The sequence below is a fragment of the Belonocnema kinseyi genome, chromosome 9 (assembly GCF_010883055.1).
Source record: "Belonocnema kinseyi isolate 2016_QV_RU_SX_M_011 chromosome 9, B_treatae_v1, whole genome shotgun sequence".
NCBI classification, from domain to species: domain Eukaryota; kingdom Metazoa; phylum Arthropoda; class Insecta; order Hymenoptera; family Cynipidae; genus Belonocnema; species Belonocnema kinseyi.
Window position 1 is genome coordinate 1912004 of NC_046665.1, and position 26422 is coordinate 1938425.

The 26422-nt window shown below is 30.6% G+C and overlaps 1 protein-coding gene and 1 long non-coding RNA gene across 3 annotated transcripts in view; one reads left to right on the top strand and one right to left on the bottom strand.

The window, feature by feature from the left end:
* Positions 1-6873: 6873 nt before the first annotated feature.
* On the bottom strand, positions 6874-12151 carry LOC117180094. The gene is made up of 4 exons (XR_004468003.1): positions 11150-12151; positions 10086-10400; positions 9649-10005; positions 6874-7184 (listed from the first exon to the last, which is right to left on the bottom strand). It is a non-coding gene; the product is annotated as an uncharacterized LOC117180094 (long non-coding RNA).
* The window catches only part of LOC117180093, an 82397-nt gene continuing 66609 nt past the window's right edge, over positions 10635-26422 (top strand). The window contains exon 1 of one of the 2 annotated variants that reach the window (XM_033372411.1): positions 10635-10731. In XM_033372411.1, the coding sequence (XP_033228302.1) occupies positions 10666-10731 (66 nt within the window). In that variant the 5' untranslated portion in view covers positions 10635-10665. Of the gene's footprint in view, positions 10732-17980; positions 18047-26422 lie in introns of those variants that run through there. The other variant, XM_033372414.1, reaches the window with a different exon arrangement.

Consider the following 26422-nt stretch of genomic DNA (forward strand, 5'->3'; position numbering starts at 1 on the left):
TACAGAGAGTAGGGGATCATGGGTTGCTGTGGCAGACCCATTGATCACAATAACTCATTCAGAAAAATCAGACAGATCCTTGCCACGGTCGCGACCGGTTAGTCTCTGATTCGCTTCGTTTTAAAATCAGAGTTGAACTTAATTTAATTCTTGAAAAGGATCTGATGTACGTAAATTTTATATTTGGTTTAATCAAATGTAAAGTAGTTTAAATTGTTGTTGGTGTACTTAGCAGATTCCATTGAGAGGATTTGAAACTTTGAACTTTGGTGCACTAAAAAGGGAAGAGCGTGTCACAATAGATGGTGATTAGGGCTATCTATTAATTTTCGCAGAACAACGATCTCTGCATTCTGTATAGTCGATAAGGCAGCACGCTGACGTATTACCTGTAAAGGGGCCGGTACTGCAGATTTCCACTGCAGCATCGCCCGAATATTTCAAAAAGCGGCCATCATCATATTGCATCTATGTTGCATCAATATTTCGTACAATATTGCGGATCGTGCAGAAAATATGGATGCAATATTGAGGCAATATTCTGTGCTAATAGGGAAGTTCAATGCGCATAGGAGTTCCACTATGTCGCGTGTGAAATATGAAATACCACAACCCTAAAATCAGTAAAGTGGTCTTTTTTAGGACAATGATGAGTCCCTTTTTAGGATTACCTGAAAAACTATAATATACAGGATACATCACGTTTTGAATTAGAAAATTCTGCTAAATTAAATGAAACAAATTTGTTTAATGAAGTACTTTTGAGGACTGCGCGCGCACGCCAGAGAATTTCAGTTTGCGCATCTCATCCTAGTCGCACAACGACTTTTCGTCAGTGTTGCTCGTTGCTGCCAGGCCGCACAGTCGCCATCATTGTTCTCGCCATCACTGTTTTGGTCAACTGTCCACGTTTTGAGACCCCCTGAATCCGAAAACCAGGTTTTTACGAATGGGTCTGTCTGTCCGTGGATGTTTTTTTTGTTAGCACGATAACTTTCGAAAAAATTGACTGATTGGATTTCCTTTGGTAAATTATTTTACTATCTTAAAATGAAGATCAAGTTCGTTAGACAGCCTTTTTGGATACAAATTCAAAAAGTGAGCGTTTTTTGAAAAATTTTGAGACCACTTTTTTCAAAATTCAATAATTTTTTGTACGGATATTCATGTATCCTGATATATGATATCCCGGTAAGAACAAACGAATTTTTTTAATTGAATGCAGTTGACGACTCTGCATGTGTGAATATTAAAGCCATTGTTTGAAAAAAATGTGTTCATGTTTAAATGTCATAAATATTATTAATTTTCTTAGAAGGAATGTACATTTTTTTCCTAAGAATATTCGGAAAATAATTTTTCTTTACATTACAGGTTTTGATGATGAAAAATGGTAAGGTTATGAGTGTAAATAAAAGTTGAGAGGGTGCTCATTGTTTTCGAGATTACAAGTACTGTTATTGTCTTTGACAGTTATGTATGAGTAGGTTGTGGTTTTGAAAGTAAATACTCTTACAAAAACGATACTTACCTCATCACTCTAATTATCATTGATTCTTAAACAATTGTTTTCGTTGTTTGGTTTTTCTTTTTGGGCCTTTCAGCGAAAGGTTTATTTTCATTAAATACAGTTTAGCCGGCTGGCGCCGGCAACAGTACATTCTTGCCGGTACCGGCAACGGGAAAATGTCGGTGTCGGCAACGGGGCAATTTTACTGGCGCCGGCAACGAAACAATATTGTCGGTGCTGGCAACATTGCTCGTTGCCGGATTTTTTCGCCGTGTGTGAAGTTCCGAAAAGCATGTAGTGATGTATTTTTCATTCACTGCTTACGAATATGTTTATGAAAATTGAAAAAAAAATATTTTGAAGGTTAAATCTTTAAAAAATCTACGTTACTAACGTACTGATACTGGTGTATTTCGATGCGTTTATTATGAACAATAGACATACAAAAAACCTGAAAACATAATTTCCAATATTACATTTTCAAGCTGTAGGTTTTTTTTTTTGAAGTGTAAACACTATTGGTAGCCGTAAAAACCATATTTAAAGCACGAGGAAGGGATTTTCTGGAAATTATAGAGTAAGAAATTGAAACATAAAAGTTATTTTTCATAGCGCATCTATTGAAACTTCGAGTTTCGATACCTGTAGAGCGGGTTGAAACACGGTGTTCGCATCCCTAGGGTTGAAACATTTTGTTTTAGAGTTTCGGTATGTGTAGAGCGGGCTAAAACACTGTGCTTAGGGGCCATCTATATACCACGTCGACACTTTAGGGGGGAGGGGGGTATGGCAAAATTCCACGCTTTTCCACGAGGAGGACCGGGGGGGTCGGGCTAGAATCTACGTGGACACACATTTTCCTAAATCTGTGGAAAATATATGGAAAGAACTAAATGGAGCCTTTACAAAGTACCCGTAAAGACCCCAATCGGTTCCTTTTTAAAAAATTCAAAAAAACAACAAGATCAACTTTTCAATTGATGAAATTCGGATTATACGTTAAATTTTCTATTAGAAACTCACGGAGTAATCGCAATACTTTTTTTCAGCGTTAAAAATTTAACAAAATGTAATTAACTTCTACTGAAGGTGATTTCAAGCGCATCGATAATACTAGACAACATACTAGTAGTATGTTGCGCGCGAAGTTTAAAAATAAAATTCACATTGGCAAATAAATGATAGTAAATGTATGTAATAATTAAATTAACGTGAAAAAAGAAAGCAAAATTTTAAATTAGCAAGTAGATTGTAAAAATTTCGTTGGAATCGTTGAATTTTTCATTTTTACATTTTATAGCATCCAACTTTATCGACTGCGGTAACATACGAGATAATGAAAACCAAACGACGCACGATATAAAATTAAATGAAGAGATTTAAAACGTTGATTTTGTCCTTTTTGAAGGCCCGACAAGATTATCATAAAAGCTTTTTGAATTTCCTTTTAAAATCGAACGTTCAATTTTTTTACAACTGGTTCTGATTTTAATCGAAAACAAATATCCATTTTGCAGTCAAACTATGCAAGGTCTGAAAAAAATGAATAAACAAAAAATTGTAAGCAGAAAAAAATCAATAAATTTATTTTTATTGATTTTGCAAAAGGCTGCGTGGTTTTCGTTTTAACCGTAAAAAAAGCTTGAATTTTTGAAAAAGCGGCAGAAGACATGAAAACTATAATTGGGAAAAAGTTCTTTAACCAGAAAAGGCCTAAAAATTTCTTATAAACAATTTTATGATAGGGTGTGTATTTTCTATTTTAACTGCAAAAAATAAAAATTTAAATATTAGAAAAACGGCACAAGCTACAAAAAAAGTGTAAAACAAAAATTGTGCATTCTAAAAATAGTTATAAATTATTTTTCGATAGGATGCATAGATTTTTTTTAATTAGCAAGAAATATGAAAAATAAAAATAATTTTTGGAAGAATGAGACAAGGTTCGAAGGAAAATTAAGAAACAAAGTTTATTTTTAAAAAAAGTTTATTAACACATCGTTCAATAAGTCCCGAGACTAACAACGAAAACATTTTTTTTTCAATAATCATTTTTATTCATCAACATAATCTCCTTTTAGAGCGGCACCCACTTGGAAAAAACCTGTTTCATGCTCAATTTTTTATGAAGGATTGTAAATACGCTTCCAGATGATATCTGTGTCATTTCGACAATCTCACGGACCTTTACTTTGCGATTTTTGATTACGATTTTTAAAACTTCACTCACATTTTCCGGTGTAACGGCTTCCAATGGCCTACCCGAACGTTCCGCATCATTTGTGTCCGTACGACCACGTTTAAACTCAGCATACCAACGACAAATCGTTGATTTGGATGCATTGGAGTTCGGGTAACGTTTTTCAAGCCACTGATGGGCTTCTACGGTGTTTTTACCCATTAAAAAACAATGTTTAATCAACACGCGAAACTCGCTTTGTTCCATTTTTCAAACAAATTACAAAGTGACTTTACTCTAACCTCGATAACTCTGCTGTTTGTGGTCCAATCGACGTGAAATTTTTACACGTTTCATGTGAAGCTTCCCACTCTAGAAAAACGTGGCTAGTTTGGTATTACTAGCACCATCTCTGGGTTAGTCTCGGGACTTATTGAACGATGTGTTATATCTACAAATTTGTATGCATGAAAACATTTTTCAGGGCCCGCTGAGAATAAAAATTAACACAAAATAAAGTAAGAATAGTAAAGTACCAGGAAAAATAAAATTTGTTCATTATTTTGCAATTTTGGGATAAGTAGCTCCAGGCTCATTTACAGAAATAAATATCATATATATTTAATATAATACAGTTCAAAATTAGGGTGGGCTGAAAAAACTACATTTTCAAATTTTGATTATGACTAGAAAAAATGTTTTTCTATATATCGAAATGAGTTTTCATGATTTTGTTCAGAGTTTGAAAACGATATCTTTAGTTAGCAGAAACTTGTTGAAGTGTGAAACTTTGAAAAGAGTGATATTTTTGACATATTTAAAAAAAAAAATCCTTTTCAGGGGCCTTTTAGAACCTGAACATGAAATCAATTTCAAAAGGAAAAGCCTTACATTAATTTTCAGGCCCTACCATTTTTGATTATCTTCAAAACTTCGATTTTCAAATAAAACTTACATTCTACGTAACTAGATTCATCACCAGAATTTTTTTTTAACAATAAAATGTTTCGAAAATCGTTTTTACATCAAAAGAAATGAATTTGTACAATGAAAGCTAAACAAACAAATGGTGACCGAACATTGAAATATATTTTAAAAATCACTGTTTTCAAAGTTTCAAACTTCAAACAGTTTCTGCTAACTGCAGATATCAAAATTCAAAATTTTTGTTTCTTCGGCTCACCCTATTGAACATAACGTAGAATAGTTACTATTTTCGACAAAATCCCCAACCTATTATTTAAATTCGCTGTTGAGTATTTTCAATACTCTCCGTGGATCCTCCTGCATTTCCAATTTTGCTTCGATGAATTATTGGCTGCTTTTAAGAGCCTCTACTCAGAATCGCCCGTGTATTTTTCCAGCGAAGATATCGTATTTACGGTGCGGTTCTTATAACGTGGATTCCACAATTTGCTGCAAAAAGTAAATAAAGTTTTTAACTGGAAATGCGAAACAGGGGTCGTTCAAAAACTATGGCACGTTTTCTCTCCTGCTTCTTTACAGATCATCACACAAAGTTTCATGCAAACTACTTTTCTAGAAAACAGTTGATTTTGCCATTCGATAATATGAATTTTTTACCTAGAACTTAATTTTCAACCAATAGTTACATTTTCCATCCAAAAAGATGAATTTTCAAGCATACAGTCAAATTGCCAAGGTTGATCACAAAATATTCTACAAACCAGATGATTTTTCAATAAAACAGTTAATTTTCAAATTAATAGTTAAATTTTAATCGAAGTGATCGATTTTCAATGAGAAATCGAATATTTAAATTTGAAGTTAAAAAGTTAGTTCTTAAACCAGAAAAAGAAACAAACTTTCAGTACACACGTGAAGTTTTTAACCAATAATGGAGTAGTTAAATTTTCAGTTGCAAGAATTTATTTCAAAGAAAAAAAACTAATTTCCAACAAAATAGTAAAAAAAAAAATGGAAAAAGATTCCTTGATTCGAGGGAAATCGATTGACCTATAATATTAATGCACTTTATTAAGTAAAGAAGTTATACTCATTTACAATAATTGAAACATTCGTTTTACGTAGAAAAACCTTTTTTGTACACATAATTCAAAGTCGACGCATGAATCGAAGACGTTTTCATCATTGATTTCGAAATAAAATAATTCTCACAATTTTTGTTTTAAAAATCATAAAGATGGTAAAGGAATAGGGTGTGACAAAACTTACCCCTTCTCTTTTCCAGCTCGAAAAATTTGTTATTTTAAATACAAAATTTGAACAGTTTTTTTTGTTATTGTATAATAAAATGTTTTGTATTATGCTGATGCTTCCTCTATGAGAAAGCAAATATTTTTGCTAACAGAAAAAAAGTACTCGTGAAATGAGCACCATATAAATATAAATACAAACAAAATGTAAACATTTGAGTTCGAATTCACAGCTGGTTCAACGAAATGACGAATTAAAAAAAAAGAATAAATTTTTAATAAGTGAGTCCAACTTTCAAGCAAGCAAGTTGTATTATCAATAAAAAACGATTAATTTGTCAGTGAAAATAGAATACTTAAGTTTCAGTTAAAAAATTATTTCTTAGTCCAAATAAGGTCGAATTCTCAAGAAAATAGTTCCATTTTCAACCAAGTAGTAGAACTTTTAACAAAACAAAAGCAAAAAAAGGTATTCTTAAAAGAAAGGGCAAAGGGAAAAATAAGGGAAAAAGTGTGAAGTATGTATCCAGATGCTTTACTCTTCATATAAAAAAACGAGTTTTAATTTTTTTCTAGTATTTCAAAAGATTTGTGAGTCTTTTTGATGCTCATTTTGCGTAAAATTATTCATGAAAAAATATATTTGTTTGTGTTCTTAAATAAAAGTTTTTTAAATAGTGACACTAAACTCATGATTATGACCATTAAGTCAACAAAATTAGCAAATAAGTAGTTTAGAAAATATATTTGAAATATTGGTATTATCAGAAATTCAAAAGGAATCTCGTTCAAAGCCTCTTCTTTTCTAATCTCTTGAATTTCTATTTACGATTCTTAAAAAATGAATTGCAACCTTGTAAAAAAAGGGAGGAAAATAAGTTGAAAATTCTCGATTTTAGGTGTTTTAGGGGATTTTTCAAATTTACGAGGGAAAAAAAGGGAATTATGAAAAAAGTGGATGATCTGTGATCCCTCCAATCAATGAATTGATGAATACTTGCATTTTTAATGTAGGTAATTTTGTGAAGACCATCTTTACTGTTGAGGGTTCAGATATAATGTATTTATAACGAATCATTTTGTCCTTCAGGCAAATGTTGTACGATGAAATAACTTTCAGAGACAGAAGGTGCGACAGCACCCATTGAAATATTCTTGTACTTGTTTCAGTCAATTCGAATTACACGGGCTGTACTCTCAGTATTTTCAAGAAGGTCATACTTTTTCGTAGAATTTCACAACACTGAGGGAAGTCGTCAAATAACGTTTTGCTCCTTCTTTCAAACCTCCAGTCACTCGAATTACATTGTGCAGAGTTCTGCCAACGAATGTCGGCGTTTTCGTGGATGCCACAAAAAAAAACAATGGGTATTGAAAATTGTTATTTTTTATTGAACTAATACATAAATTTTTCAATTAAATAGTTCAATTTTCATCATATAAAAGATGAATGCTTAACAAAAATATTAAAAGTTGATGTTCAAACTGAAAAAACATGAAATTGTTACCAAAATAAATACATTTTAAAAACAAGGACGAACTTTCAAACGAAAGATTCATTTTCCACCAAAAAAGGCCAATTTTGAACATCAAAAAATTAATTTTCAAACAAATAGTTGACTTTTTAACTGAAAAAGATCAATTTTTAATACAAAAGAATTTTTTGAAACAAAGGAGATATGTTCTCCATTAAAATTGAAAAAGTTAAATTTTCAGTAAAAAAATAAAATTTCAGAGAAACAAGACAGATTTTAACAAAATAGTGAAGCTTTTAACCAAAGAGATGTATTTTTAATTACAATGATTTGTTCAAACAAATTAATTTTCAACGAAACAGTTGCGCTTTTAATAAAAAAAGGCATTTTCAAAACAACAAAATTAGCTTTCTACCAAAAAAGTATCATTTTCAACTAGAAAAAAAATCAAATTTCAATCGTAGTAACACTCACCTAAACAGATGAATCTACAACTAAAATGATGAATCTTTAACTATAATAATTAAATTTTCAGTTGAACTAATTTTCATAAAAAAAAAAATTTTTTTAATCAGAGAGATGACTTTTTCACTACAATAATGCAGATCCAAAAAAGAATAAAACAAAAGGGTACAAAATTGAATAAAATACTTGAAGTTTCAACCAAGAATATAATAAAATATTGTAGCCCTGTATATCAGATTGTTACCAAAAAATTCGGATTTCCAAGAAAATACATAAATTTTCAATAAAAAAAAGGATAAATTGTTGAAGTAAAGTTCACTTTTTTTAATAAACAAGATCAACTTTCATCTAAACATGGAATAGTTAAAGGTTTAGTTGAAACAAGTAATTAAAAAAAAACACAGCTTTGCAACCAAAGGGATGAATTTTCTATTGAAATTATGAATCTTCAATAAAAAACTTATTTTTTTAACAGAATGGTTCGACCTTCAATAAGAGATTCACTCCCAACAAATAATAAAATAGCATATAATAGTATAAAATACAATATACATATATTTCAAACAAAAAAGGTTTTGATTTCGAAACAATAACAGCTGAATTCAACCAAGAAAGATAAATGTTCAACAAAACAGTTTCATTCTCATCCAAAAAGGTTAATCTGAAACATATATGAAAAAACTATGAGTGATGGTTTATTGTCTCATTTTATTTTACCTCTGGTATAAACCAACAAATATGTAGAAGTAAATTATACTTTTACGACTTTAAGGCCATTAATTAAAACATATAAGTTTAAAAAAATGAATTTTCAACTAAAAAGCGATTTTGAACCAAAAACGATGATTTTTAATAAAATTATTGAATCCTTAACTAAATAACAAAATGTTTAACTTAGAATATACTCGTCAAGTGGAAGTAAGCGAATAGCACCATTAAATAATTAAATGATACTAAAAATATGATTAATTATTTCTTGAATTTGCCTCTGTTGTCTATGAATTTCAATAATAATTCTAACAATTTTTGATTTTATCTTCCTATGTACGAATTCTGAAAAAAGTTGCGTGATGTTCTAATAAAAAAATGAATTTTCAAAACCAAAACGTTGAATTTTTAATTGAAAAAGTTTCTTTTTGGACCATAAATCGAATAATTAAATGACAAATTGAAAAAAATAAGTTTCCGGCAAAAGAAAAAAAATTGCAACAAGAGAGTTTAACCTCGCAGAACGCACTTTTATTATCAATCAAAAGCATACATTTTTAATTAAAATGACGAACATTTCTCTAAATATTTGAAGTATTAGCTAAAGATCAATTTTGAACAAAATACTTTGTGTAATTTTGAACACAAGATACATTTTCACTAAAAAACGTAGTAATTAAATTTTAAGTTAGAACAATTAATTTTCAAACAATCCATCTTAAAAAATTCTATTATTTATAAGGTGATACGGGATGAACTTGTAATAAAAGAATTAAAGTTTCAACCAAGTAGTTTTGTTTTTAACCAAGAATATGAATTTGGAACTAAAATGAAAAATATTTTACCTGAAATACTTGAATTTTCAACTAAAAAAAGCAAAATTGAATGCCTAAATTTTAGTTACAAAAATTGATGTGGTACAAAAGAGATGAATTCTTAACTAATGGAATGTTCAAGCGTAATATTTGTGGTAAAGAAAACTCAAACTGGAATATTTACATTTTCAGAAAAAAATTAATTAGCAAAAAAAATAGTTTAATTTTCAGCAAAACAGATCAACTTTGAATTTAACATTCTATCGTTTTTCTTGTAAATGTCTGTGCGATATTCGTAGAGAATTAAAAAAAAACTTACTCTGTATATTTTTCCATCTTCTAGGTCATCCTTGTCTGTATTTTCGATGTTGTCTTCTTTTTCGCTTTTATTAAAAGCGCCGTGTTCATCATGTAAGGGATATGCGGTGTCGTCTTTTGCTTTGTAGTGCGTTTATAAAATTCGACAGGAATGCAAGGAAATAAAAATTATTATACTATATGAGGGGCCGTTCAAGAACTATGTCGTGGTATTTTGTACAGATTTTCCACACCGCCTCTTCTGTTTATCAGACTAATTAATTGGTCAAATTTCGTTTAAAGCCATTTAAGAGATTAGCTTGTATTTTTACTCCGAAAGGCAGGAGTCTCAGAAAAGCCTCATGAAGTTGAAGAGGTTCTGTAACGTGGCAAAAATATTAACGCTACTTTATCTTCTCGACCGGTCAGGACAGAATCCGAAAAATTTAGAAAAACAACCTTTTCATTGTACAGTGGTTCAGGAGAGCTGCTCGACAAAAAGGGGTCATAGAATCTGTTAGAATATTTTATCTGGCAGCAGAAACTTATTTCTGTTCAGGGTTGGCTCCGCATTAAATTCCGGATATCTACTTCACACGGCAGCTCCCCTATGTTAAGGTTCAACGACATCTCCCGCTCTCTGGGTTACGTCATGAGAGATACTTGCTGAATTGACGGACTCACAAATGGAAAATGTTGGGATCGACACCCGACCAGCGCAGAAAACAATAACTCTTATTGCTGAAGCCATCCGGAAGGAAAATTCTTCAATGTCTAGAATTTTAAAATTAAATCTGGAAAATGGTCACTACATTATTTTAGTCCGTGGTCCCACTGGATAAATCTCTTTCTATACATAATTCAGTTTGCCGTTGAAAGTTTAGAAGGATAAAAGTGCGGCAGATTGGTCATTTCCGATCTCCCACGAGTGCGCAGTCACCTACCTGTCCGGTCACTTAGCCTGCTCGAGGATTCCGGAAGGCATTCTGTTCTGATCACTCGAAGGATCAACTAGATTCGGTGTCCCAATTTAATCAAAATGGAAGCACGATTCAACTCCTTAAATTTGGAGAGAATTCTAGGGGATATCTTCCGGGCTCCTCGAGTAAGTGTCAGACTTGGTGCTTAGTATTCATATTCTTTTTTTCGTGTATGCCCGATAAAGAAGGGTAAACTATTTTGAAATGGGTCGAGCATCCTCTGGGACGCGCTAAGCCGACAAATATATTTTCTCCAAAGAAAAATTATTCACTCTAATCAATCACGATGTTTGTTTGTTATTTGAGCTAAAATCTTCTTCTTTAGATATAAACTCAAATTATTATGTGTTTTTTTTAATCATTAAAAACAACTACATAATCAACAAAATGCTAAAATTTTAATTACACTATCTGCGAATCCTATAAATTACTCCCTACTTAGCCTAAGCTTGCATGAAAATTTTTCAGGCTAATAAGAAGTTCAACTAAATATGGCGGCCATAAAAGACGGCCAGGCGTGTAAAATTATACAAGTAAACACACCTCTGTGATGATGCCGTCCCTGGAAGGTCAGCGGTTCCTAATTCGCCTGAGATAAATTCATTTTTCATTTATTAGACTTTCAGCCTTTCACCGAACGAGCAGATCATTACAGTTCTTAGTCGGTCTTCCAGGAGTTACATAAGGGGACTGCACAAACATTTCCTGGTGCTTTTATTGTCATTCCTGGTGCTATTATGTTGTTATATAAAGAAAATGCTGTTTGATCAGAAGGCGTGAAATGTCTCATGTAAACTGTTTCATATGCACTTCCTCTATCCTTCATTAGTCTTGCGATGATACCAGCAATTGTATCATCTATATCGGTGTATGATAAAATGTTAAATATAAACCAAAATCTAGTTCGGCAATACGCAATACAGTTGCAGAATTTTCTATTTACAGTATCAGCTATTGGCTCTGCGGTACGGACTTGTGATAGAATTCAGGATTTTTCTATTTAAAGCCTCAAACGAAAAACAAGAGTACACTTAGTTCTTCGTATTTGTGCCCGTCGTATATGTTCTCCATTGCATCAGGATTTATTTTAACCCTAGTAAATTTGTAGCGCAAGCACTTTCCAAATATTCTGCTTTTTTGTGGAAATATTGATGTGCCGAAAAGATTTGCTTATCCATTTTAATTGATCAATTATTTCCAAAGCCTTGGAACAATGTTCGCTCTGCGACCTCTTCCTGTCCCTTCTGCTCTTCGTCCGTCGTTAAGTTGTTTTCTCTTTCCTCGTCATCACTCCCTATTTGCCTCTTGATTCCCTTCACCCCGTCAATCATTTTCATTTCCTGCATCACTTACTTCTTTATCAATCGTATCACTGTATTCTTCATTTTCGGTTTCCTCTACTTCTTCACTCGAATACTCTTCATCTGCAACTATTTCATTGTCATCGTTCTCTTCATAATCTACAAAGTCCTTCTCCTCGTCATCATCGCCCACCTCTTCGCCATGAAATTGCCTTCCTCCATCCTGTCGAGGCTCCTGCTCTTCCTCTTGCTCTGATGAACTTTCCGACATTATAGACCATCTGATTCATAAAGAAGAAACGAAACCTATTTTTCGTAGCATAAAAACGCGAAAGACTTTTTCCTTCATCTCCGAAACCTAACGTAATATAACGTGTCTCTAAAATTACATTCTAAAGAAACACCAAAAATAACATTTTACAGCATGAACAAAAAAAAAGAGCTTTTTTTGAAGGACTTGAAAAGTTCGAAATATAGAATTCTGATAAAATTATGTATTAGAAGTAGGTGACGTTTCCGAATTCCAGTTTACAGGTATGGCGAAACATAAAAAAAAATTGTGCAAGAGGGGGGAAAATGGTCTTTACTGAGTTTACCAGCTCATGAACGTTAAACTTCTTATTTAACAGTTTTATATACAGCAAATGCAGAAAGGATTTTTCGACCTGTTTATTATTTGATATTTCAAAATGTCAAAATATAAAATAAAAATAAAATTTATCTATAAACTATAATATTCACAAAAAATTACGAAAGTATGTTAATAGTATGTATAATACTTAGGAACATTATAAACATATACGATTCTCTGTTGCTTGAGCAAAGAATAACCAAATAGACTTTACTGATTTATCATGTTCATCAATTTCAAATGCATTTCTTTTAGGTAAATAAAATAATTGTTTTTAGATATCCATAAAATACATGCAAAGACAGTTTAGACAGTATCCTTATATTTCGAAGTTTTGAAAATTTTTCCAAAAGTAAACTTTAACTATTTATCAATTGATTTAGACATTGACATCTAATATAAGTCACAGTAGAGTCTGATATAAGGCGTTAGATATTTAAAACATTTTAAAAAAATTTTAATTTGAATTATCTCAAAAACGGCCAGAGATGAGTGAAAACTAAATAAATTTTAAGGATTTTTTTCAAGCATCCCAAACCAAACAAATAAAAGGATTCCTAAAATGGAAAGCAATCATTAAAATTTTTAATTATATCGAAAACGATGTCAGATACATATACAAATTTCCAGGGGTTTTGAGAACCGGATTGTGTTCAACAAACTCCAACTAATCCAATTGCAGGATTTAAAAATTCACAAATATTTTAAATAGAGAGTAAATAAGACATACACGAAAACTTACCTAACTTCAAGGATTTTATACAAGGGGTGATCCTTGACAATCACAATTTAACCCAATGAACAGATTTTTAAAAGGGAAACATCAAAATTTCGATTTACATCGTAAACAATGAGACACATGCTAAACTAGGCAAATTAATTATAAAAAAAATAAGCATTAATACTGACGAAATTTGATACATTTTCAGATTTCCAGAAAACGTTAAAAACTACATAAAAACTGTCAGAATTTTAAAAATTGTATAGAGGGGGATAGATTCTTAGAATTGAAAATAATTGAATAGCGAATTTTGGATTGGACGCATAGATTGGAAAGAATTAAAGTATGTCTGCGGATTGAAATTTATGTACACTCAGCGATTTAAAGGGATTGAATTTTCGGTTTGGATTTGTTTCCTATTTGTTTAGATTGAGCGCACGAACATGAGAACATTGAGAATATTTAAACTGGCATGGGATGACTCTTGGATTCATTTGGATTGGGCATCGGACTGAGAGTTTGTTTCCCATTTTTTGTGTGATGTATTTGAATTGGTTTCAGATTCACACTTATTTATATGGACTGATGTTGAATTCATTTTGGTTGAAATCAAGAAGTCCCACACGTATTCAAAAGTATAAAGGGCACCGATTGAAAAATAAATCAGTATGAGTTCGAGTTACAGTTGGTACAGATACGTGAGTGGGGAAGGATTGATAAGTAAGCCTCGAATCTATTTGGATTGAATTTGGAGTTGAAAGACGGATTCAGGAGGGTTAAAAGGGATTGAAAAATTGCTTTGAATTGTTTCGGGTTAATTAGAATTTGTTCGAATGGCGACACGAATTTCAAAGATAATTACAAAATTTTTCAAATGTTGAAAGCACGCGGCTACAGTGCGCGACCATCGCTCTCATACATGCACGAAAGCCACAGAAAAATACAACAAATTTTTAACGGACCTATGTACTCTTGTAAATGATATCACTTGCTTTTTTGCAATTACTCTAATGGGCTTTAGAGTAAAGTAGTCAAGGTCAAGAAAATAGTCAAGATGAAAAAAATAGTCAACATAAAAGTTTATTCTTCTTAAGTCAATTTAATTTTCTAATAACACTGAAATTATAATAAAATTTTGTTTTCTTGTAATTCTAAAATAATTCTAAAAATAAGACTGAAATTATGTATGATTAAGTACTTTTAATCTTCATCTGAAATTTTATGCCTTTAAAAGACCTTCGGTTTCTTCTTCATCTTCTCTTTCTCTTACTGTGTGCTGTAACAAAAGAATTTTTTTTCGTTTTTTCTAGACTTAGAGGTTGAAAATGAATGAGTTCCCCGACAGCTAGGGGGATGAAACTTTTTTTGCAACTATTTACTACCAAAATTTACACTATCCGTGTCGAACATTTTATGTGAGAAGCTTGGAACTGATTTTAGAATTTTTTTTCGTTTTTTTAGACTTAGGCGTTGAAAATAAATGCGTTCCCCGGCAGCTAGGGAGGTGAAACTTTGTAACTGTTTACTACCAAAATTTACACTATCCATGTCTAAAATTTTAGCTGAGAAACTTGGAAGTTAAAAAAATAATTTCCAATCAAAAACGAATTTTTAACAAAATATTTCTTTTTAAATCAAGTAAGTTAATCTTTAACCAAAGAAATTAAGTATCAACAAAGTAGTTCAACGTTGAATCAATTAGTTGAAATTTCAACAGAAAAAAACGAATTCTAAATTTTTTTAAAACAGATTTTCTATCAAAACAGATGAATTTACAGAAAATATCTAAGCTAAGAAAAATTAATTTTAAATAAAAAAATAATTACTTTTCTACAAAAAATGCATTTTCAATTCAAGAGGGCGAATTTCCTTTACAAGAAAGATGAATTTTCAGCCAAATAATTTAACTTTCCATCAAATAGTAGAATTTTTGACGAAAATAGATAAATTTTTAACAAAAAATACAGAAGTAGACTTTCAACAACAACAGAAAAAGACGAGTACAACACTACTCGAAAAATGTTCAAAGCTAAAGATACATTTTTTAGAAGACATTTAAATTTTCAATAAAAAAAGGTGACTTTTCTACTAAAGAAAGAGGAAGTTTCAACTTAAAAGGACGAAATTTTGATTAAAAAATGAATGGTAGAAAAAAAAAGTTGAATTTAAAATCCGAAAAGATTATTTTTTAATACAATTGTTCAACTTTGAACAAAATAATTAAATTTTCAAAAAAATTGTAGAATCTCACCCGAGAAAAAAAATATTTCACTTTACAACCAAATAAATAGTATAACTTTTAACCAAAAGAGATTAAAACAAGAATTAATACAGAATTTTTAAAAATATACTTGAGGTTTTCTACCGAAAAAGGTTAATTTTCAATTCAAATATACAAATTTTTTATCTAAAAAGATGAAAGTTCAACAAAGATGTTGAATTTTCGATAAGAAGGTGACTTTTTACCAAAATAGTTGAATTTTCAACTAAATAATTAAATTTTCAGTCAAATAATAAAATTGGCACTCAAATAAATGTATTTTAAACACAAAATATAGCAGTAGGCTTTTCAATTGAAAAGAATTAACTTTCAACCAAAATTTACGAATTTTTAACGGAAAAGGGTTGAATTTTCGACAAAAAAGATAACTTCTTAACCAAATAGGTGAATTTTCAGCAAAATAATTAAATTTTGAACAAAATAGTGGAATTTTTAACCGAACAATCGAATTTTTGAGCAAAGTGGAATTTACAAACTAAAAGATGAATTTTCAACCAAATGGTCCTATTTTCGACTAAAAAAACGGTGACCAAAAACAAAATAATTGAATGAAAGCGCCAAAAAGACGAATCTTTTAGAAGACAGTTGAATTTTTAACCGAGAAAGATGAATTTGCAAGGAAAAAAGATGAATTTTGAACAACAAAAATACTTTTTTACCAAAAGATACATTTCCAATTCAATAAGAGGAATTTTCCATCTATAAAGACGAATGCTTAACAAAAGGATGCATTTTCGGTAATAGAAAAACGAATTTTCAACAAGAAAATTGAATTTTCGATAAAAAAATAAGTATTAATTATAATAATTTAATTTTCAGGCAAACAGAATGTATTAAAAAAAATTAACCAAAGATGTAATAAAAACTAGACTTTACATTTAAAAATAATTAATTTACAAACAAAAAAGAGGAATTTTCAATTTAAAACGACGAATTTTCTACCAAGAAAGAGGAATGCTCAAGAAAACAGAATTTTGACAAAAAATATGGCTTTTCAACAAAACATGTGAATTTTCAAGTTAACAGTACTAATTTTACCAAATAAGATTAACTCTATACTAAAAATATAATGGTAGACTTTTTAATTAAAAGAATTTAAATTTAATGAAAAAATAACAAAAAGAAGAAATAAAATAAGCATTTTTAACAAAAGATATAATAAGAGTAGACTTTTTAGTGAGAAATAATCCATTTTTAATTAAAGAAGCTTTCTTTTCAGACAAAAAAAAGAGAAATTTTAAATCCAAACGGACGAATTTTCTATGCAGTAACTAATTTTCAACAAAACAGTTGAATCTTCATCCAAGAAAAATGAACTTCCTACTAAAAAAGACCAATTTTTAATCTAATAGAAATAGAATTTTTGAACCAAAAATAATGAACTTCAAAAAAAAAAGTTTAAGAAGTTTTTTCAACACAGGGGAAAAAGTGTGAAGTCTGAATTCAAAATATAGGTTATGTTTCAAAGCTATTTAATTCCGATCATCCCTATTTTTATTAAAATGCATAAATCAATATAAATCTTTTTTTATCTTTAAATTAAAAGAAACACATTTACATGTTATGCTTTTCAAGCTATCATTTGCCCATTACTTCCCGATTCGTCAAAATTGTCACAAATACAAATAAAAATACTTCAGAAAAATTACCTAAACACAACTTTTAAAAGAAATTATACAATTGAAATGAATTTAAAAAATTTTTAAAAATAACAATAAAAAAATCCATGAAAAAATAAAAGCGCACATGCTTATCAATTAAAAACCTGATGATAACAAAACCAACTAAAATTTGAAAATGAGACTGCGAAAAAAGCGTCAGCAAAATATGAGAGCCTGATAAATAGACTGTCAACAAATCTTTTCACAAAAATTCTTCATCTTCCCACTTGAATTCCTAACCGAGATCCGGGCCAGTTAACTACGATAGCCTCATCGTGCAAATCCCACAAAACTTTTGTCCGAAAAATGACTGAAATTCAAGAGCACTCGGGAGTCAGAAAATATGACAGTTGGGACACGGAAAGTCGGCTGAGAAGAAGAATTTCTCTTCAATTCCGTAGATATTTTATATTTCGAGGTTAGATTACTAACAGGGGCTCGCGCCTTTTTAAACTCATGAGGAAAACACGCGCCGCAGGTCTCGACCCCGATATTTCCGAGCGAAGAAAAGTGGAACAAAATGAATGTAAATATTCGGGACTCACATTCACTTCTGGCTGCCTCTTCAATATTTATATCGCTGATACTACTATGCACGTTTCGCTTTTTCAACTTGGCCGTTTGTCACAACAGCGGTCCCAGTCCGTTCGGTTAGCTCGTTCACGTGACGACTGTTTGTTTCTTGCATCAAAGATCTTTGCTTGCATCGCAGCGTTATTGTCTGAGGTTTCCACTGCGTGGCGCTAGCATCAAGACAAAATTCTTAAAGTTACGGTCGGAAGGCTTATTAACTGTTACTAAAAGAACCTGCAATTGGAGGCGCCTTCGGCCCATGTAAATGACAGGTATTTTATTTTTTAAAGTTTTTAACGCTGCAAGAAAAAGTATTGCGATTACTTCATGAGTATCTAATACAAATTTTAACGTTGAATCCAAATATCGACAATTGAAAAGTTGATTTTGCTGTCTTTTCGAGTTTTTTTAAAAAGGAACTGAATGGGGATCCAATGGGGTCTTTCCAAGTACTTTGTAGAGGCTCCATTCGGTTCTTTCGGTCCGCCAGGGAGTACTCACTAAAATTTTAGATTCTTTTGTTTTCCTAGTCAATAGTTCGAAATTCGTTGAGTGACTAACAGCTGTTGGTGCATTTTGCAACAATTTATCGTTAAACTGGTCAAAAATTCGAGTAAAAACAGGTAATTTTAGTACTCTTGAAACCCACGTGGAATGATTGTTTGAATGCTAAAAAATTAAAAAGAGGTTTAACTGGCAGCTTTTCGGTGGTGCCAAAGTTGACTGGCAGGCTGTTAAACATGTAAAAAATTTGATTGAAAAAACGTCATTTTAGTACTCCTCAAACACAGGTGGAATGATTGTTTGAATGCTAAAAACTAACTAGAAGTTTGACTGGCAGCTCCTGAGTGGTGCCAGAGTTGACTGGCAGACTGTCAAGCATATAAAAAATAACAGGATGAAAATTAGAACAGTGATTTTAGTACTCCTGAAACGCATTGATGGTGATTCTTTAGGTGCTAAAAAGTAAGATAATAACTGATTGGCTGCTCCTCAGTGGTGTCAAATTTCACTGGCAGACTGTCTAGCATGTCGAAAATTCAAGTGAAAAAAAGTTATTTTAATACTCTTTAGAACCCATTGAGGATGATTTTTTTGGTGCAAATAACTAACAAAGAATTTTTCTGGCAGCTCCTGAGTAGTGCCAAAATTGACTGACATTTTAATCAGCAACCGAATGAAAGTTTTGTCCTTTTCATTAAAAAAATTTTCATCTAAACGGAGAAAAATGGATGTTCAAAAATAAAATCTAGATGTTCAGGGTTAACATATTATATATTTAATTATAGGGCAACAATCTAAATGTTCGAAGTTAGCATCTGTAGATCTTAAAAAGTGAAATGTTACCCTCTAACATTCGAAATATTCAACTGAAAAATTCGAGATATTACATGTATGGTTATATCAAGTTACGTCTGTACATATTTGAGGAGTTAACTTATTTATGGTCATTTAAGTAATTAATTGATAACTTATTTGTGAATTTTAAATTGAACTTTAATGTTCGTATACGAACGAAAAACAGTTAAAGGGTATAAAATGTCGATCAGATGATGCATTCAGTCAAGTTGAGGTTATATTCAATATTTCTAATTCAAAATAAAAACTAGGATAAATAATCGGAGAATGAATGATCTGTAATCTGAATTAAATATTCTATCTATTTTAAGTTACTTAAACTCAAATTTTATTTCAAATTTATAAAACTTTTGTCAAATGTGTTTATGTCAATAAACCTAAAACATTAGATCGTTGTTCTCTTCTTTAGACAGAAAAAAGTTGTTATCCAATTTTATTTAAGGGTATCTAATTTTTATTTTTTGGAAATGTTCCAAAATTGTAATATTCCATAATTTTAATATTGAATATATATAGCTTTCAAATATAGCCGTGAAATTGCAATGCGCGAAGCGCATGCGCTCGAACAGTTTTAACATCTAAATGTGTTTCAGTTTAACATAAAAATATTTTTACGCATAACATCTCAAAAAGATGCTAAATGCTTGGCATGAATATCTGCGTATTAATTGCTACAATCTTACCCTTTGAGCATCTACATTTGAACATCCATTTTTCTCCGTGTATAGGACACTTCTCTAAAACTAATATGTATATAAAAAAAGAAACTACGTAAATCTCACTTTTTACGTAAATTCACAGCTCGCAGCAATGGGTTTCAACAGTACTAAAATTATGTTTCTTCACTCGAATTTTTGGCATGTTTGACAGCCTGCTAGACAACTTTGGCACCACTGACAAGCTGCCAGGCAAAATTTTGGTTAGTGCTTAGCATTCAAACAATCATTTCCAATGGGTTTCAAGAGTACTAAAATGACGTTTCTTCTCTCGAATTTTTGGCATGTTTGACAGCCTGCCAGTCAACTTTCGCACCACTCAGGAGCTGCCACTCAAACTTCTTGGTAGTTGTTTGAACCTAAAAAATCATCCCCAATGGGTTTTAAGAGTACTGAAATGACGTTTTTTCACTCGATTTTTTGACATTTTTGACAGCCTGCCAGTCAACTTTGGCACCACTCAGGAGCTGCCAGTCGAACTTATTGTTAGTTTTTAGCATCCAAACAATCATTCCCCGTGGGTTTATAGAGTATTAAAATGACGTTCTTTTACTCGTATTTTCGTCCAGTTTAACGATAAATTGTTGCAAAATTGTTGCAAAATGCACGAACAACCCTAGGGTTGAAATATTTTTTTCAGCTCTAGAGTACACACGTAGGCGGCTAGGGTCTACAGGTACCTCAACTCGAATTTTCCATGGATTTGTTATGAAAAATAATATGCTTTACTAGGAATGTAACACAACGATCGCAACTCATGTGAAGGCAGCCCTCGCTTTGCTCGGGCAGCAAACTTCACACTCGTTGCAATCGCTGTGTTTCATCCCTTGTAATGCGACACACTATTGTCAAAGTTTGGCTTTTGACGCTAGGAATGGAACAATTCTAAATTGTTTAAAAAGTCATTGTAAATATTAAAATTGTCCATTAGTAATTATTTGTGTGAAAAAGACGAGGGAAATTGCTAAAAAGTTACAATAATACGTAAAAATGTAGTTTTTTTGATTTCACGTTTTTTTGTTATACATCTTATATATTTTTTATTTTTTCCTGATGCGAAAAAAACTTTTGCGATTATTCCGTGACCTTCTATAGGTAATTTTAACGTAGAATCTGAATTTCAACAATTTTAAAGTTGATTTTTCTTTTTTTCCGAGTTTTTTTAAAAAGGGACCGAGTGGGGACCCAATGGGGTCTTTACGGGTACTTTGTAGTGGCTCCATTCGGTTCCTTCGGTCCGCCAGGGAAACAATCAGCAACCTGTTAATGGTGTTTTAACGTAAACACATACTTATTTCTCCACTTCTTCAAAATTCACAAATGCAACTCAACCGTTCACTACACTTCTGTTTCATTAATCAACAAATTATTCTTCAACTTCTCTTAAGTCAGGTATTTGACAGTAAACAATTAAAATTCGGCGTATTTCATATAATTCTTTTATAATTTTAAACTTTACGCGGCAATAAATAGGTTTAGTATGGCTACGCCGTCAATTGGACACTTCTGGCATCATTCTCTAGCTTTTTGATACACGCACAACCATCTTTCGAACGCATTTTATCACTATGCACATAGTATATATTCAAATATTCATATATTCTGCCGAAGAAAGGGGGTCTACTCTAAAAAAATCGAAATCAAGGTTTTTACACATTTCGATAGTTTTTGAGCTGCTCTTTTTAATTAAACCATCGTAAAAAATATCCGAGCGTTATTATAGCTCATACGAGTAGTTCAGGTGTTAGGTACCCGAGTAAGAGGGCTTTGGCTCGAGAGCTCGAGATTCCGTGAAACATCTCCCACCACTCACCATACTATCTACACGTCTCATCTATACCCGGCCGTGAGCCACGTCTACCACCTATCTCCTTCCGTGAGAATGTAGTGGTCAGTGGAGAGGGAAGATTTCGTCAGTCTTCCATCTCTCCTAAAAGTCCAGGCTAGGTCCGTCCACTCAGCCAAAGATATTATAAACGTAGATGCGGTACAGGGCGTCAGAGTGGGGAATTGTTATATATATATAGGACATTACATTTTCTGCCCTATCGAGGTCCTTCCCTCACCGTACTACGAAGTCAAATTCTTGTTTTCTCATTCTTCGTAAAATATGACAGTAAAGCAGTAGAAAGATTTTTTGAGGTTAGAAAAGTTTGACATGTATGCATATCACTGCATTTTTTCAGATCTAAAGTCGGATCCAGGTTTTCGGTACAGTCTTTTTTTTTAATTAAAAACAAAAAAATTCTTGAAAAATCATATTTTTATTTTTAAAAAAACTATTATAGAAAGAAATTTCGAGATCAACAAGTGCTGAAACATTTTTCTTTGACAAATATTTTTTTAAATTGAAATAATCAAATATTTATACCAAAGAAACAACTTTTTTAATGTCTGAAGTGTTTAAACATTATTGTTTAAATTAAAAATTAAAATAATTAAAACAAAATATATTTCTGGATAAGATATTTTGGTTGAAAATGTATATAGTATTTTTTAAATCACAAAAGTTCTTCCGAAAAATCGAAATTTTGATTAAAAAACACGTGTTTTTTATATTAATTTGCTGGTAAATTTTTGTATAATTTTAATTTTAAATTGAAACAAATAATTTTTAACAATTTAAATAATAAACAAAAATATATTTGATATAAATATTTTATCATCGTATTTTTAATAAATAATTAATATTGATTAAGAAACAATTTTATTTGGGGCGTTTTATTATTTGGGAATTTTCAAATTCGTTAATAGTATAAACTGTTCAGGAATTATATTAGTTTTGCAATTTTATTATTCGGGACAGAGAGTTATACCGAGTCGGGAATTATATTTTTCGGGATATTTCAGCCGTCCCCATAGAATTCGAGAAAATTTGCTCTAATTATAATTTCGGCGCTCGATCTTGTTGATTTTTTCCTACAGTATTAATAAAAAAAATGTATATGGAAATTTTTGATATTAAAAAGTTAAGGATAATCTCAATTAAAAATTTAAAAATTCGCTGTAAATCCAATTTTTATTCTTGGGCCTTGGCGATTTTTTTCTACTCCATTTCAGTCACTGGTAAACGGGGGTGATTTTCTCTTAGAAATAAGTGATTAAAATTTAAAAAATTGGGTAGGCTTTTTGACATCTAGGTATGTAAAAAAGGTAAACTTCCGAAAATTTAAAAACTAATTTAAGAACTATTTATACTCTTTTAAGATGCCAGTACAATTTATGCAACACTAATTGTAAAATTTGCAAATTTTTAGGCTTTCAGTTTAAGAACTTGAATTTTAACGTTAAATGTGCTTCATTTTCAGAATACAGACTTATTGTTTGAATGTTCAGAATTTTCGCTATTAGTTATAGGTTAGGTAAAAAATAACATTATGGGATTCGAAATTGTTACAACGCGAAAAAGTTTAAATTTAACATTTAACAATGCGAAAATACACCATTTTCCATGTTTATTTGCAATTAAGTGAGTCACTTTCTCCCGCTTCTTTTGAAATTTGATCCCCTGCTTTCAGTTTTCTTTTTAAAATATACCTTGAATTCAACGCATTTCAAATTCAATGTTTGCAGCTGCATTTAGATGTTTTTTGTTTTAAATATCAATTAATTGAAAAATTTTATTTATTTTTCACGATTGTAATTGATAACTTCTAAAATTGAATAATTGTAGCTCAAACCTGAAAAAGTATACAATAATTTCAAATTTATAGAGGTTCTACCATATATATTGAACTATTAAAACCTCAGACCCTTTTTAAGTTTTTTAAAACTCTTTTAAAAACTTTTTAAAACAATTTTGATTGTGATTTCTCAATAAAAGAATAAGTGTTATTTAGTCTCCAGAACAGCAATTTTAAAAATATTTAAAGCTTTAATAGTTGAAACATTTTAAATTTGTAGTCTTCAGTATATTGAATAATTTCTAATTTAAAGCTATTAAAATATGTCATCAGAATTTTTGAATGGAAAGTGTTCGATAATTTTAGATTGAAACATTTCAAATTATTTAGTTACAAATTAAAATCGTACAACTTCAAGTTTTATTAATTTTTAGATCATTTGTCACCCCCACAAATTATTATTATTATTTTTTTGTGTCAAGAAAATAATGCCTGATTTTTGTAAAAATTAACAAATATATATTAATGGTTCACTCAAGGTCATTTTTGTTCAAAAATCTTGTTCCTGAATGAATTGACTCTTATTGTTTCCGATTTTGTTCTGTCACTCAGGGATTGTGTTTTTCATAGAAAACATTGAAATGTGGTTTTTTCACGTTTATAATTTTCTATGAAAAATATTGACTTACAAAGAGTATTGGTCAAACAACAGAATGGATTTCTTCGCCCGAGATACAAACGTAAATTGTACTATAGTAAAAACAACTAGAAAAATTTAGACAAAAGACAAATTTGGAAAGGAAAACAAACCTTTGTCGACCTATAAATACTTATTTTATTCCCCGAAAGATTTTTCAAAAATCTCTTCGAAACACTTTTACTGCAACAATTTAATTGAAGAAAAATATTTTTTATAAAAATAAAAATAGTACAATTTTTACATAAAATTATTAAAATGAAAAAACTGTGTGTCAAAGCACAATCCAATCCGACTATTTTTTCGAAAGTTATCCAATATACAGACAACCACAACATCAATAACAACGACGACGTAGACGCCAGAGAGACACACAGATACCGACGTAAAAACTTGTTTTTCTGACTCAAGGAGCCTCAAAACGTCGAAATTTCATGAAATTCGCGAAAATCATTTTTCGCATAAAACTCTTCTCATTATGGATGAGAATGTGATAAAATAATCATGGGGCCAGAAAAAGTAGCGTTTTTCGCCTCTTGACTTTTTTCCATATCAAGCTTTTTTTGCTTTTAATGTCCATTTTCGTTTGGTTTTTTGAATTTTGAAAATCCTTTAAGTTTGGTAAGTTTGATTTTATCAAAAAAAAATCAAAGTCCAATTCAATCCGACCAGTCTTTCAAAAGTTATGCGGTATACAGGCAACAACGACGACGTCGGACAGACAAACAGTCCCCGACGTAAAAACTGGTTTTTCTGACTCAAGGGGCCTCAAAACGTAGACAATTGATAAAATCCGAAAAAATCATTTTTCATAAAAAACTAATAACTTCTCATTTTGGATGAGAATGCAAAAATTATCAACAAGATTTGTAGAAAATCTTTCAAAGAATAAAATGATTGTCCCGCAAGTTAGAACCGAAAAATTACTATTTCCAAAAAATGAAAGTTGTTCTAAATATTAAGCTTAACTCGCAACCGGGACAAATCGGGGAAAGAAAGTAAATTTGAAAATTAAACTGCCGTTCGAGTATTAAAATTTTAACAGTGATTGATTTTACAAGATGATTCTAGATCTGTTCAAAATGATATAATTTACATATTTTAATGTTAAAATTTGAATTAATTTAATTCGAAAGCCTTAGTAGTGACACAAGTGTAAACGCTTGAATTAATGGCTTCTTAAATGAACGCCTTTATTCAATTTCAAAATCTTTTTGAAGTATGATTTCAGTATAAAATATTCCAGTTTTAATCTATTTAGTTTGGAAATTAAAAAAAAAACAATTTTCAATAGTAAACAATTTGAAAAAGAATTGTCACAATTTCAGAGTGACAAATTTAAACTTTGAATGTTACAATTATAATTATTTTATTTTTTTATCTGTATTTCCAAGGTAAAAATATTTAATTTTGATTCTTAAAGAACAGGATTTTACAAAAATGTTAGGAAAAATGGCAATCAGTATAAAAAACATTTAAAAGTTCCGAAAATTTTATTTAATAATTTAAAAAGATTTGAAATAATTTGAAAGAGAATTGATACTTTTCATGATTTTAAAATGTTTTGAAATGTTGACTTTTTATTTTGAAGAATTACATAATTTTAAGAGGAGGTATAAAAATATGGCACCGCTGAAAAAAATTCCAAAAGGGATGAACGAAAAATCCCGAAAAATGAAATCTCCGGCACCTTAATAATAATTTTATAAAAATTGTGTTAAAAAATACATTAAAAAACACGTGCGCTTTGAAAGAAAAAAATGTTCGGCCTAAATTTTCTTCGTACCTACATAAGAACATTTTTGAAACAAACTTTGCAGGATTCAATTCAACAACGACTTATATCAAAATTTATTTTTATAATTTTTTTAATTTATAAAAAATTCGATTTTTCAGAACTTTTAAATATTTTTTTTCAAATACTATGCACATTTTCAAACAAAATTTTTCATACAGAAATATATATTCGATTATTGTATTTTCAATAAATAAATAATATTTAATAAACAATTCTTTGAATTGTTTGAATTCATGAATTTTCTAGTTCGAATATTTTATAATTCAGCCATTTTCCTTAGGGATTTTTCAAATTCGGTAATATCTTATTGACCGGAATTTTATTTATTTTATTTTTCGTGAATTCTCCAATTCGACTTTTATACAGTCTGTCAAGTTAAAGCGTGGGTGGCTTTACTCGCAGTCGGTAAGGTGTATCGACATGATTTTGGTGTCAAAATATTAAGAAGAGCTCCC